The 14,593-nt window shown below is 48.7% G+C and overlaps 1 protein-coding gene across 1 annotated transcript in view; it reads left to right on the top strand.

Annotated features, from left to right (window-relative positions):
* The window catches only part of LOC128935889 (fer-1-like protein 4), a 39,621-nt gene that overhangs the window by 863 nt on the left and 24,165 nt on the right, over positions 1-14,593 (top strand). The window contains exons 2-19 of the mRNA XM_054274491.1: positions 197-285; positions 1,633-1,732; positions 4,529-4,620; positions 5,224-5,265; positions 5,372-5,536; positions 5,807-5,867; positions 7,046-7,177; positions 7,296-7,358; positions 8,369-8,453; positions 8,730-8,889; positions 9,107-9,290; positions 10,060-10,246; positions 10,454-10,818; positions 11,159-11,267; positions 12,015-12,213; positions 12,943-13,063; positions 13,681-13,781; positions 14,354-14,441. Of these exons, the coding sequence (XP_054130466.1) occupies positions 230-285; positions 1,633-1,732; positions 4,529-4,620; positions 5,224-5,265; positions 5,372-5,536; positions 5,807-5,867; positions 7,046-7,177; positions 7,296-7,358; positions 8,369-8,453; positions 8,730-8,889; positions 9,107-9,290; positions 10,060-10,246; positions 10,454-10,818; positions 11,159-11,267; positions 12,015-12,213; positions 12,943-13,063; positions 13,681-13,781; positions 14,354-14,441 (2,310 nt within the window). The 5' untranslated portion in view covers positions 197-229. The remainder of the gene's footprint in view (positions 1-196; positions 286-1,632; positions 1,733-4,528; positions 4,621-5,223; positions 5,266-5,371; positions 5,537-5,806; positions 5,868-7,045; positions 7,178-7,295; positions 7,359-8,368; positions 8,454-8,729; positions 8,890-9,106; positions 9,291-10,059; positions 10,247-10,453; positions 10,819-11,158; positions 11,268-12,014; positions 12,214-12,942; positions 13,064-13,680; positions 13,782-14,353; positions 14,442-14,593) is intronic.

The following is a 14,593-nucleotide window of genomic DNA, read 5'->3' on the forward strand; positions in this document are numbered from 1 at the left end:
TGTAGCAGTTGGCTTGTGGTTCTGTGCTGCTGGAGGGGCTCTATGCCTGGCCAGCAGGAAAGTAACTTTCTGTCACAGCTGCTTTTCACCATATCCATGGACTTAGTCACCTCACAGGGGAGCCAACCAGCCATGAGACATGGGAAAGTGTGGCTGAGAATGAGTTGTCATCCCTTCCTGCTCCATTTGTTTGCAGCTCTTTTGCTGGCCGCACTATGGGAAGCTTGTCATGGGTGAAATGCTGTCCATTAAGGTTTACAACTGCAGCAAGGTTTTCAGTAACAGGTGGGTCCTTTGATTGTTGGGGTGACCTGTAGAGGTGGGGGAGAAGACATACTGGTCTTTACATTGTCTTCTGGCAGTAGAAAATGTTTATTGAAAATTTGATGGAAAGAAGATGAGCAGACTGCCACTTATAGAGGAAGGATGGAGTGGTTGTTCTGGTGGGGCAGCAATACTGTATATATTAAGTTAAATAAGAGAAATGATTTAGCTGTGCCAGCAGTAACAGGGACTACATAAGGATCCAGATCAGACCTTCAGCTGGGACAAAGGTTAAACAAGGCCCTAAAAAACAGCTACAAAGGCAGGTCTTGCTGCAGACTGAGGACCTACTGTCATCCTGAACATCCTTGTGACTGTGACCATGCTGCACCCAAATTCAACATATCTGTTGGTGTAGAAAAGCCCTGAATGCATTGTGTTATGGTTTAACCTTTAAAAAGACAGCAATTTCAATTTAAAAGATCAGAAAAGATCAGCCAGAATTTAAAATGCTTCTAGGTGGCACAGGCACATTGTCAACTCAGTGGCTATTCCAACACTTGTAAAACACTGCAGGGAAACCCAAGAATGGAGATGACGGGGAGATCTCCTTCACACTCCATGAGTCTGGATCTGCACAAACCTTTAACCATCAATGGCAGCTCAGTTGCAAGTAGCTGCCTGGGGAAAAGGCAGGACCTGCTGCAGGGTCAGTCTCAGGTATTCAGCTGCCTGACTCCCTATGGAAAACACTTCAGGGCAGCTCAGAGGGCCTGTGAGTGGGAGAGTGGAGGTCCCAGTTCTCCCCAGGATGTAGGCACTGATGCTGTGTAGGGTGTTGTTGGAGTCTCTCTTTTTATTCCAGTGTTAGGAAAATTGATCCACAAACACCATAGGTTTATGTCCAAAAAGGAGACAGAGGAGTCCTGTAGCTTTGTTTGAATAAAGGGAGAGGTCATGGGTGTTTTCCATGGGATCTCTCAAATTGTTAGAGGATACAGCCTCCTTTTTGTCCTAATCTCCCAGCCACATTTCCCTTCTCTTTTTCCCCATTGGCTGGCATACTTGAGAGGTACAGACTTCCCGAAATGCCTAATACCTATGACTCCCTTGTAATTTGTATAAGCCCACCCCCTTTTTTTTCTCTTGTGTCAATCTATGGAATTTCTATGGAATGTATGGTTCTTCTTTTATCTCTCTGTATTTAACTTTATTTATCAGCAGACTCACTGTTTGTAAAGACAAATCTCTCATTCCATTAATCAATCAGTGGAATCCTTCCCATTGTTTCTTTTATCCCTCAGTACTAGTTTTATCTACCAGCAAACCCACAGTTTGTAAAGACAAATCCCTCATTCCTTTCACCAGGCTGCTCGGTACCCTTGTCCTCAGCCTTCAGCACCTGATGACATCTGGAAGACTAATCCTGCGTGAGTCCCTTGTGGACAAGAGCAACAGAGTCACTGATGTAAGTTCTCCAAGGACAGTCTGCTATCAGCAGTCAGTAAGGCTTTTTGGGAAACTTCACGTGGTACGCTCCAGGTGGACTGGGGACTGAGGGGGAATCCAAAATGCTGTTTGAGCTGGAAGCACTGTGGCATTTATGCCATCTCTGCACAGACACTTCACATCCACCAAGAGGTTTCTTGGAGCATCTACAAATGCATGGGTTGGGCTGGGGCTCCTGGAGAACTGTCAAGGGCCTGAATGAACAGAGGGAGGCTTCATAAAACCTTCTCAACTCTGGGAAATGGATGTAGGAAGTGGCATCTTCTCTGCTTCATGCACCATGAAGTGCATGTGTATGGGCTGCTGCAGTGATGGAGTGAGGTGGAAGGTGGTAGCGTGCCTTGGAACCCCCAGCAAGCTTTTGGGTTAAACACTAGCATTAACTGGATGACTTAATGAGTGTCTGGGACAACATGAGTGTCACTGACACCTGACTACCCCTCTGCTCTGCGGGTCCTGCTCTCCTCCACCCCAGCACTGGGGCTCAGTTAGTCCTTTGCACTTGTAGAAGATGAACACCACCCTAAAATGAGCTGTTTCCTGCCAGCTGGGCCTGCAGACACAGCTCAGTGGGTTCCAGACTGCCACACCTGTGCCAGGGCAGCTGGCAAGCAGGCAGAGCAGAGGCGGAGGCAGTGGTCCTGCAAGGTGCTCTCTGCTTGCTCTTCACACTGGCAGTATGACTAAACCACATGGTGGCACATGGTATGCAAGCTCTGTGGCCACCAGACCACCAGCCTGAGAGGCACAGGCACAAGCTGCTGGTATTACTGGACTCCTGGAGCAGGTCCAGATAGAAATTGACCATTTCCAGGATGATTTTTAGCCCATGCAGCTCACTGGATAAATGTTCATGCCAGCAAAGAGACAGGGATTAGACTCACCTCTTGGTGCTGGTGATGGTTTGAAGGGACTCCATTGTGTAAGGTTAGAGGTACAATGTGGCCCAGCCCTTTGCCCCGGGTGCCTCTTCCCTTGTGCTCACAGCAACATGTGTAAGAGCCTAAATGAGAGATGCGTGACTCAAGGTGGCTCTCCAAAATGCAGTTTATTCCATCCAAGAGGTTACAGCAGTCCAGGGTCGTGGGCAACAGTGCCTGTGCCTACAGCTGTCAGCTCCAGCTGCAGGCAGGCCTGGAGACCCTTTAGTTTTGGTTACATTGCATTATATACTCTTCTTTGCTGAGCATCTTAATACAGCAGAACCCATCTATACCGTAACTATTATCTATAGCCTATCATAACTACTGTAATTACTATATTCATGTTACAATTCTCCAATCACTAAAAGTTAGTTCATTACAGTTTAAGCTAGAAGTTGTTATTCAGTTTTCTTGCAGTGGAAAATTCTGAGACCTTTTTTCTACTTCCCACATCAGCAGGCTTGTTTGCCTGTGCTATTTTTTTGCTTGGTAAAAACATCTTGTTTGAGGTGGGTTTATCCTTTGCTCTAAGTCATAAAAACCCCTTCCAACCAACATACCCTTTGCCTCCTTGGTTAGCCAGCAAGACCAGCTCAGCAATTCTTTTCTTCTATGTCAAAACTTGCTTCCATCTCTATTCCTTCATCAGACTCTACATTTAAAAATCTTTCTGCTAAGCATACATATCTGTGAGACTTTCTTGTCAAACTGTCATCCTTCCCAACACACATGTGCTGATGAGCTGCTCCAGCCAAAACCCAACCACATTCAGTTTTGCTGGGTTAGTTTTGGATTGTGCAACCCTGGCGGCACAACAGCTGCAGGGGATAGAAATAGGGCTGACTAGATGCTCATTCAAGTGGAGCCTGGGACCCTCTCAGCTCAGCTTGGAAGAGACATGACCCCAAGAGAGAGGCTGCTCCTTTAGAAAAGTGGGAACAAACCATTAGACTTCCTGCTAGTCCAAATCCAGTTCTCCTCTGGGACTAGAGTTACTTGCACCTCTTCTCCTGGTGATTTGAAGGAGTGTTTTTAGGCTCTTAGCTTTTCATCCAGCTTCATCTCAGGCTTCTTCACCCTCCAGTCTTTTCTGCTGTCTCTCCTGATCACCGTACTGCTGATTTCTTGGGCTGCATTTCTTTTCCCAGAAATATGCATTTTCCAGAGATTGAGCTCTGAACCCAGAGTACATCCCCTTCAGCCTACTAAGGAGTGATCTCCTCCATGCTAGTGTTTTTGGCCTCTGCTGGGAAATCATTTGTGTATGTGTTTGTTTGAGATCAGGCTGGCCACCTGCAGACCAAGGGTGTTAGACCTGTGTTGGCTGTGCCAATATCCAGCGTGCTCTGTGCGTCTCTGGCTGTCCTTCCTTGTCTCTTGTGATGCAGGCTCTTGATGTGTTGGTGGCTTCTCCAGCATTTTAATCCAAGCTAGGGATTCCTAGCTTGCTAGGATCCTCTGCCAGCTGTCTTGTGCTTCCTCCAGAGAGACTGCTCCAAATCCCTGCATGTTATTGTGCAGGGCTCTCCCCAGTTCCCTTGTCAAAAATGCCTCGAGGCTATTCTCTGGGCCTCTTTATGGGAGATTTGTAAAGTTGAGCCAGCTTTTATTCAATGAAATATGGAGTTTAAGAAGCTGTGGAGGAGGGAGTTTTGTTATGTCTAGCGTATTGGTGGAGGCAGACAATGGGAGTCTGGTATAAATATGCTTCTTGTGGGGACGCTTCTCACTTCTTTTTTTCTTCCATGTCCCACTTTCTCTTTTTTTGTGACATTTTTGCCTTTGTTCTGTGGCTACCAAGCTCTCAGGCCCTTTCACTTTCTGCTTTGTAGATCTACATTGAGTTGGATTTGCGCTACCAGCCTCCAAATAGCTCAGCGGGGAGCTGGGTTGAAGAGGATTTTGTCTATCTTATAAAAGACAGGTATGGAAATCCTAGGAAGAGCAAATTTCCACGCAGTCTGTACAGCTGCCTTTGTCAGTGGCAGCCTTTGGGATGCAATCCAGCCTCATTTACTCTCCACTTCTGGCCAGGCTGATGCATCTCAATTCTACAGCAGCAATAAGGGAGCAGGACTCTAGGATAGAGAGATTCCTTGTTATCACAACGAGCCTTTGACTGCAATGATCCACTGTAGGTGCTGGGAGACCTGAGACTCCCTAGGAGAGACTTGAGAGCATTTCTGCAGCCCTCCTAGCTTGTGGTTGCAAAGTTGCAGAGAGCATGGCTTTGGCCTCCAGCAATTCAATGCACCATGCATGCTGGTAATGCCCAAAGCCAGGGGAGTTGTAGGTTTCTGGGCAAACACGATGACAGGCAGTAGCAAGGCCTGCAGAGTGTCACTTGTGGAACTAGAGAGAAAACAGTAGACACATGAGGTGGACAGTGGATAAGCTTAGGAAAAAATTGCTGGTGTCCCTGCCAAAAAATAAACAGGAGAGTGGCTGGGGCACTGTTCATTAAATGAATCAGAAAACAGCCATGGCACACTGGTCTTTACAGAAAAGCATCTTTTGTTTTTTACAGTTCGGAGTTAATCATCCACAATCCTGGATTTGAGCAGCTGGAGTAAGTAGCCCTTGAATGTCTTGGCTCACCCTCCTGGATGGAGGGCAGTGAACAGCCCACTTGTGAGGGCTGATGTATGGCTCATGGCATGCTGTGGGGCTTGCAGGACTGCCCAGTGGCTGAGAGCGAAGGAACTGGACAAGAAGGCTGCTGCACTAGGCAGGAAGCTGGCAAAAGGTCTGGAGACTGATGAAGAAGAGGAAGAGGAGGAAGATTTCTATGATACATCTGAGATTGAGGCCTCGGGCATAATCTTCAGCCCTGTGAAGAGGTATCCACAGCATGGTCTTCTTTCTTGCCCTTGCTTGGGTCCTGGTGTAGAAAGTGCCATATCCTGAGGAATTCCTGCAGCTCATGACAATCTGCTTTGGCAAAATGTCAGAAAACTTCCATCTCTGAAGGGCCTAGATAGGGTGTGTTGGGGATTTGCTCATTCCCAAGGCAATGAGCCATTATTTTCTGTTGCTTGCCTTGGTGGGGACTTACTCAGGGTTCATGTTGACAAGGACACCTGCTCACCTGGGCTTTTTTTTCTGTGCAGCCGCTCCAGACTCTGCTCTGCACGGGACCTCTTTGCCATCCCAACGCCGCAGAGTTTCCAGGTACTGCAGCACTGGGTGCATGTCCCCATAGCTGCCTCTAGCCCTGCAGCCAGTCCCTTTCTGCCTTGCTGGAGGCCTGGGCTTCTCCAATTGACACATACTTTGCCAAGGCCTCTAGCATGAAGACCATCATGCTTTGTGTGACTTCCCTGGGCAAGATGTAAGATTCCCTGCATCCATGTACGTCATGCAGAATGAACTGCATCCATGAGTGCCGGCCACAGTATCAGTAAGCCCATGTAGTTAGCTATGGATAAACAGGAGAAGGGAATCATCTACATGTGCCATTGCAAAACACTGCCTGAGCAGAGCTTCAGAGAGTACCCAGGCAGGGCTGGTGCCTGCCAGCTTTCAGCCATGGTCTTGTCTGTCTTCCTAAGGGACAGCTGTGGGACACGACCAGGGCCAGAGGGCTGTGTGGGGGCTTGCTTGGACATGCCAGAAGGCTGTTAGGAAGCAGTGGCTCTGGCTGATTATCTCATATCTGGCTAAATTGATTTCAGGGCAAGTCTCCCAGCATGGCTATGGATATAAATCTTCCTCTGGTTCTAAGTAAACATGGACTCACATTTTGTCCGATCAACCAAGCAGGAAGTTTTTGTGATGATTGAATTTACTGACATCATTCTCTTGAAGCAATCATTCTGTACCTTAACCATGGTCTATTTGCTTGTACTAAGAGCAAATGTGAGAACATTTCTTTTATATCTTAGACTCGTAAGCAGTTGCAGTAAATGTAAGTAAATCTGAAGCAGCCACATTCCAGTCTCTCCAATGGTGCCCATCTCAGTAGGATTCAAAGAGGAATATTAACAGAAGATACAAAAAGCATCTTCTCCAAGATGCTCTGTGGACCCTCCCATGTGGGAGCAGTGGGTTTTCAGCCACTTGGGATCAGAGACTGAGGGTACAGGTGCTGCTGGGAAGGTCAGCTCTTGTCAAAAGTACTGGGGCTCTTACACTTTATTTCCTTGCTTGTCTGAAAGAAACAAGTATCTCAAATACTACTTTGGTCTTTCCTGGCTGTAGTAGATTTCAGCAGGTATGCTTTTGCCTGCCCTAGGCATCCAGCTCTGAATTGAGACTGCCCTGTACATGTGCATACTGGTATTCTGGAAACAATCTCAGGATGGAGGTGTAAACAAGGAGAGTGCTGGTTTTCTCCCATATTTTCTCAGGTTGGGATTAATGTAATTGAAGCACAGAAGTTGGTGGGGGTGAACATCAACCCCTTTGTTGTAGTCAAGGTGGGAGAAGAAAAGAGGCATACGGCAACACAGAAGTCAACAAACTGCCCCTTCTACAATGAGGTACATGACATGGACAGAGGCTCTGTCCTTGCCCCACCAATGTCCCGAGTGCCTGGGACCATCCTTGCAAGGGATGCCTGGAAGCCTGGGGCTAAGCTGTCTTGCTCTTCTCTTCCAGTATTTTTTGTTTAACTTCTATGAGCCAAGGGACATTTTATTGCACAGACTCATAGAGATCTCGGTATGTATGTCTTCCTCTTCATCTTTCACTGGTTAGTGGTACAGCCTGATGCTTCTGTGTGTAGACACTGGGTGCAATGGGCAAAGTAAAGCTACCAATACCATCAAGGTGTTCCAGCTGGAATCACCTGCCCAGAGAGAGCCACAGGGCCTTCCTGTGGCTACACTGAGGCAGAGACCTAGCCCTGCTCTGAGCCAGTGCTGGGCAGTGTTGCCTTCTCAACTCCTCCAGGTAAGGGTTTTTCGTCACCCTGTGACTGCAGTGGGGCCTCTGGGGCATTTTCTTGCCTTTTCCCCTTGTTGCCCTGCTATTTGGCAGCAATTCCCTACTGCCCCCTTACTCTGGAGTCTCATCCTGCAGGTCCTGAAGGTAAGTGACGGATGTGAGGGGAGCTCAGAAATTATTTGTGCTGTAGAAAAGCCCAAGCAGGCAGAGAGTTTGAAAATCCCTTGGCACAAAGCACAAAGACTTTCCCAAGACACAGGGATATTCTGAAGATAGCTAAACCCAGCCAGCATGCCCTTTGCCAAGTGGCCTCCAATACTTTCCTTGTGAAAAGCTGTGTGTCTCTTCTGCTGCCGAGAGTTCAGCAAGAACTGAGCAAGACTTGGGTTATGGGAGAGATGTTGGCCTGGTGGGGTCACGGCACTGCCCTAACCCAGCAGGCTATGGACACAAGGACTTCCTGTGGGAAAACAGATCTGTCCTATCTCCATTGTTGGGCTGTGGCTTACCTGGGACTGCAGAAGCTGAATTGTTTGCACATGACTGCCTCGGTCTAGGTTTGACTGTGGGCTATGGGCTGGTGGGCTTTGTGGGAGTGGTTGGGTAGGAAAGGGTTGGTCCTACAGCTAACACAGATGAGTCAATCTGCATGAAGAGCTTGCAACCACTGCCTCGGCTGTGCTTTGGAACACCTCTTGGCAGCCCTGTGTTCCTCGGAGGTATCTGGATGTGTCACCTGGCTGTCCACACCTCATGGTGCTCAGGGGAACTTGTGCTGTCTGCAGGTTTTTCACTCAAAGAAGATACCATTTCTGGGAACTTGCATAGGAACGTTCAAGATGGATGTTGAGACAGTGTACAGCCAGCCAGGTATGAGAACTGCACCACATACCTGTGTCTGATCCTGGCTCTGTGTGAAACTGGTGTTTCCTTCATGCTCTGATGGGTCTAGTCAAGGCCCTGGTTTTAAAGCACTTAGTTTGCATGAAGATCTGAGCTTGCTTCTCCACCTAGCTGTCGGAAGGCAGGTGACACCTTCTGCACCTTCAGAGGCAGGGTCAGGGCCAGAGCAGTCTGTGCAGACAGAGCTGGATGTGAAATGGTAACCTAGCTGCTCCCTAGGAAACTCCTCCTCTTCCCTCTCAGATCACAGGTTTTTCCAGAAGTGGGCAGTTATCAGTGACCCCATGGACACCCAGGCAGGCGTGAAAGGCTTTGTGAAGTGCAACATCTCTGTCTCTGCACGCGGGGATATTGTGGGCTCCCTTCCCACCTATTCCAGGAACCAGGATGAGGACATTGAAAGGTAGGTGCAGTGGGATCTTGCATGGCCCTGAGGAACACTGCCATATCTCTCTTCACACAACCTTTTTTTCCCCATTTTCCCCTCTTCTGATGGGCAAAGACCCAGTGAAAAAGACCTGTGGTGAGGCAGGATCCAATCTTCCTGCAAGTCAGTGAATTTCCCATCATTGTGTTCCGTGGACTCCAAGAGAGAGGCAGAACATGAATTTGTCTTTCAGGAATCTGCTGCTGCCTAAGAGAGTCCCTGCAGAGAGACCTTGGGCCAGGGTCTGCATCAAACTCTATCGTGCTGAGGGCCTGCCCAGCATGAGAGCAGGCATCATGAGTGGTATCTCCAAGATCATAGGGGAGAGAAAAGTCTTTATTGACCCATATGTGCAGGTCTCATTCTGTGGGCAGCAGGTGAGTCTGAGGGGAAGCTGTGTTGGGACAGGCTGATTCTCCCTTGGCTGTGTGGCAGCACGTGGTGGGCTCATGGTGCCAGGAGCCTCCATGAGGCACAGCAATCCCACTGAAAATAGGCTGGGAGAGCTCAAGTGTTGCTGCCTTTAGCAGTGGTCTGAGCTGTGTGGCCATGGCTGTGCAATGTCTGAATGAGAAGGCTGTTCTCTGCTTTTGTCTCTACAGAGTGCTGCTTATAGGACATCCTCAGCCCTGAGCACAGCTACTGGCTGAGCTACTGGCTTTGCAGGCAGATATTCATATCCTTAAATACAGGGATAAATCCTGGAGCAGAAGTCCTTTTTCTGTGTCAAGCTGGGCTCAGCCTGAGACCCTTGAGAGACTTTACTGAGATAATGACCCAGTTTTTGCACACAAGGTCAGGCTTTTTGATCCCATTATATCCATTAATATGAGAATCAATCCCTGATTGGCAGTCTTGTGGGCCTGGAGTGCTCCAGGCAGCCCTTAGATACCTATGAGTCTGCTGCTCGTTTGCATTCCCTTGATTGTGTAGGTCATGCCAGGGCCTTGGGACAGGCCCCATTAATGAAACAGAGAGGAATTGCAGGAATGGGGATAGGAGCAGGGACACTGCCACACCCAGAGCCTGCCTGTCACTGTCTGCAGGTGGTACAAGAGTGCATGCCATTCCAAGACAAGCTTTGAGGCATCCCTTTCTCTAGGCACCAGTTGGGACGGTGACACTTTCACACCTTCTTCTTCCCAGGGGGAAACGTCAGTAGACACCAGCACCACTGAGCCCAAGTGGAACGAGCAGATCAGTTTCCTTGAGATGTTCCCACCTCTGTCCAGGAAGATAAAAGTCCAGGTGCTGGATGATGCCAATGTTGGTGATGTGGCCATTGCTACACACTACATTGACCTGCAGGAGATCTCAGACCCTGACAGGAATGGTAAGGCTTGGCATGGCTGCCTTGGGGCAGGATGTCTTGGGCAGCCCTGTGCCATGCACTTTCTGCTTGGCATGCTGGTGTCCTGGGGCTGGGAGCAAAAGTGGCTAAAGCACGCTGACACTCTGGTGTCCTGCGCAGTCCTTTTTTGGGAGGTTTTTCTGCAGCAGCACCCTGGAGCATAATGAAACCCTGTCTCTGTCTCTGCAGGCTTTAACCCCACATTTGGCCCAGCCTGGGTGAACCTGTATGGCTCCCCCCAGAACTCAACTCTGCGGGATGTCCACAAAGACCTCAATGAAGGCATGGGTGAGGGCATCTTCTACCGTGGACGCATCCTCATGGCCATCACAGTGGAGATCTTCAGCAGCCCCAGTGCAGCAGAGAGGAAGCTTGGGTACCGGATGAGAGGTGCCCTGAGAAAAGTGAAGCTGAAGAAGAAAAGTAAAAAATCCAAGGAGAAAACTAAAGAACTGAGCCAGCTGCAGGGAGAGGGGGAGGCTGGGAGCTCTCAGGAGGCTGAGCAGCCCAGGGAGGTCACTGTGGAAGTCGAAGAGCTTCATCCACTCCCTGAGGTGAGTTCTGTGCTGACATGGCTGATCCATGTCAGTCTTTGGCATGTACATCTGTGAAGGGAAAGAGGCAAGGTGGGAGGCAGCTGTGTTGATGCAGTAGCCATCCCTTAGCCTACAACCTGCTCAGTGGCTTCACACAAGCATCAGCCAATCCATGGCTCTGCACCAATACCTCAGGATTTCCAAGAAATCCTATCCTGCTTCTGGCAGACCAGTGGTAATCTCAGCAGCATCCTGCTGAGGTCCTGTGGAAGGGCTGGCAGACATCAATTATGCCCTGGTGCTCAGGCAGAGCTTTGGCACACGAGGGTCTCAAGCTGATTTCTGTCTCCTTGCTCAGAATGCGTTGGGGAGAAAGGATGAATTTCTTCTCTTTGCTGCCTTCTTTGAAGCCACTATGATGGACTCCTCTCTCAGCTCGAAACCTGTCAACTTTGAAGTCTCTATAGGTGTGTATTCCCCAGGGCCCCACGTCCAGAAACTATGGGAACAGTGTGAATCTCCCTCTGACAGGCAAGTCAGTTCTTCATACTGCCCTGTCAAGTCAGCTCAGGAAGTTGGGAAAGATGAGGAATGAGTCCAGGGAGTGTGCACCGTGCTTTACTAAAACCCTGAATGTCTTCTATGGGACTGGAGATTTGCACCATTTGTGGAAATACCTGTTTTGGGAAAGTTTGAGGAAACTCTTCTAGTAAGTAGGAGTACAAAGAAGTAGAAGAATTTGGTAGCAAGAAAGGGAAAAAAAGGAGGGAAAGCTGGGATAATGGGGTTGGCCATGTGGCACTGAGGGGATATGACAACAAGCGATGGGGAAACAATGGTCTGAGAGTGGGTCAAAGCCCTCACCTGCTAAGCTGGACGGGTGAAGATGCTTGATGCTGAGATAGTACTTGAGGAGCTGATGCTGGTCCCAGTGCAGGGATGTAGATGCTAGTCCGCAGGCACTTGGTGGAGCTGATAGAACTGAAGAAGGCATACACAAGGACCTCCTTGCAATTGCCCAGCTCCCTCTAGGACCTCCTGGTTGTCCATGTGATGTGCCAATGGTTGGACACAACTACTAGTTCCCAAAGAAGTAAATGCCTCTGTGGCAGTCTTCCTGCCAAGAGTCTGGTATTGCCAGCTAGAAAACGTCTTTTCTAAAAACACTTGAGTGATCCCACTTACCTGTTTATAATTTAATGCTCACCTTCAAGGAAACTATGGCAAATGTGAAGAGGTTGTGACCAAAGGATGGCAAAAAGTGGAAAAGGGAGAAGTGAAAGAGGAAAGCCAGCCTTTACTGGATGCTGGTTCAGATGGTGAGCTGGATGCTGAAATGCTGACTCCACCTTTAGCAGCAATGAACAAATCAGTTACAAAGAGTCAGAGACCAGAGCCCATGGAATATGACAAGTAAGTCTTCTATATCTTTCTATTCCACCTTTCTTGGAGTTGTTACAGCTTCCCACATTGGTTGTTCCAGATGTTATTAGAGGTCTGCTCTAATAACATGTAATGCATCATAGGTTTCTCTTCCTTGCAATCCTGCAGCTTGCCATGGCCTAGCTGGCTGGGATTTCCCACTAGCTCTACGAGCCCTGTGGTGTCTACTTGATGTTTGCAGATGGCCAAGGATGGGGTCCCAAGGAAACTGAGACCTGTCAAAAACAGCCATCCCAGTGAGGAAGGAGAGGAGTACTCTTGGCATATGCTATCCTATGTTGAGCAGACAAGACACATACAGAAGCTCTTCTGATATTTGTTATGGGAATACTGCCTAGTTTGTCCCATAGGCCTGGCAATGTCTTAGTCTTTGTGTTGTGCAGCCTGTGCCTGCTACTACTTAGTCCCATAGCAGTAAGAAATCTTGGCAACTTCCCATGCTCCTGTCAGCCTCATTTGTCTAAGCATATGTTGCTGTCTCTACTAGAAACCCTGTGTGCTAGTTTGGGATGGCAAAGGGCAGATCCAGCAGCTTGCACCCATGTCCATGGTGCAGAGCCCAAAACAGACAATTAATTCCCTATGAGGGAGACAGAGTTCAGCCTCTGCTCCCTTGCTGGATGTGCAAGTGCATGTGTTATGATATGGCATATGCTTTCTGTAGCAGTAGCCATAACCTCCTCTGCCTGCTGTCCTTAGGTCATACAGCTGCCTGCCCATGACACATGAAAAGCCCTGCGTGTATGTATGGAGCTACTGGGAGGATCACACCTGGAGACTCTGCATTTCAAACCGGATTGTCAAACTGGCAGAGCGTCTGGTAGCATTTTCAGAGTTTTTGTCTGTGTCATCCTCCTTCCTGGTGTGCTTTGTTGCATGTGCAGTTGCTGTGCGAGATGTTTGCTGTCCTCACCCCCCATGCAAGTCCATGTCTCTCACAGGGCTTAGTCCCACCTGCCCTTTAGACACGATTGGGTAGGCCACATGGACTCATGCTGTGCAACTGCCTAGTGGTGGTTCCTGGAGGAGTGAGTGATGTGATATGATGTCTGTGACAAGTTCCTCTGCTGCCAGTCCTGAGCTGTGTGAGCCCTGGGCAGATGATTGGGCAAGCAGACTCTCAGGTTGTCGTGAAGGGGATGCAGTCTCTCCCCAGGACCTTGCCTTTCTCTTTTGGCTTGAAAATATGAAAGTAGAGCTTGCCACAATGTATGTTAGTGGCTGCTTGAGGACTGAGACACAAGGCGTTGTAACAACAAATGCTAAGGTTATCCTCAGGCTCTGGAGAATCCCAGGCAGCATAGTGCTGATCTGCAGCTCATGAATCCCAGCTCTGCAGAAAGGCATAAGCCATTTGTGACAAATGCATCCTTGCAAGGTCTTACTCTGACCCCTCAGCCAGGTGCAAGCTTTGTGAATATTGCAATTTCGCTGCAGGAGCAGGGGTTGGATGATGTGGAGAAGCTCTTGAGAAGACCAAAAGCTAAAGCAGAAGAGCGGCTCAGAGAAGTGCTGGAGGAATTTGTAGGTGGATGCAGGTTAGCATGTCCCTGATGTCCTGAAGATTCTTGTTTTCAGGTTAGGAGGTCAGATAATGTTCTGCCTCAGCTGTGTGCAGCCTTCTCTCTTCTCCTTTTGAGGTGGATGTGCAAAAGAAAATGAGGATGACTTGGGAAAAGGACCTTCTCTGTAGCTCTTCAAGCTTGGAGAGGAGACTCCAGTCCTGTTCTAAGAATCAGAGGGGTCATAAATGAGAGCTTCAGTGCTCCTGGGCTCTCATGTCTTCCTAAATGTGAAGGATATTTCCTTCACTATTTTCAATCACACAGTCAAAAGATCACTCACTGTTTCAATCCCCATGACTATCCTGTGGGGGCTGTTATGCACTTCAGTCTGCAGTGCTACAGTAGAAAGGGAGCCTCAGGTACTGAGAATCCCCAGTGTGCCTTCTGAACTGACAAGCTTGCAGAAGAGAAGGCATTGTAGAAATGGAGCCACCTGACACATCTGGATTGGTACCAGGGATTTGGAGCTTGTGTCCCTGCTGTGAGCTGTGCTCAACATGCTGGGTGCAGAGGATACCGAGTCTGTGCTGCTTTTCTTATTGCAGGCAATATTCACTCAGCGCAGAGAGAAAAACAATGGCTCATCCAAATAACCTGGACAGATGTCGGACAAAATACCTGATGCGCAACATTGTAAGTCATGGGGTTTGGTGGTGGTTGGTGGGAGCCTGTGCAATCCCTGCTCTGGGGAAACTTCTGGAGGATCAGCAGGAACTGATGCTAAGAAGGAAATCTGGAGCTAAAACTCACTGTATCAGTCATGGGCTTTTACTACAGCATCTCCC

The sequence above is a fragment of the Melozone crissalis genome, unplaced genomic scaffold, assembly GCF_028551555.1.
Source record: "Melozone crissalis strain CALT ecotype California unplaced genomic scaffold, PUWL_Pcris_2 ptg000017l_1, whole genome shotgun sequence".
In the NCBI taxonomy this organism is placed as follows: domain Eukaryota; kingdom Metazoa; phylum Chordata; class Aves; order Passeriformes; family Passerellidae; genus Melozone; species Melozone crissalis.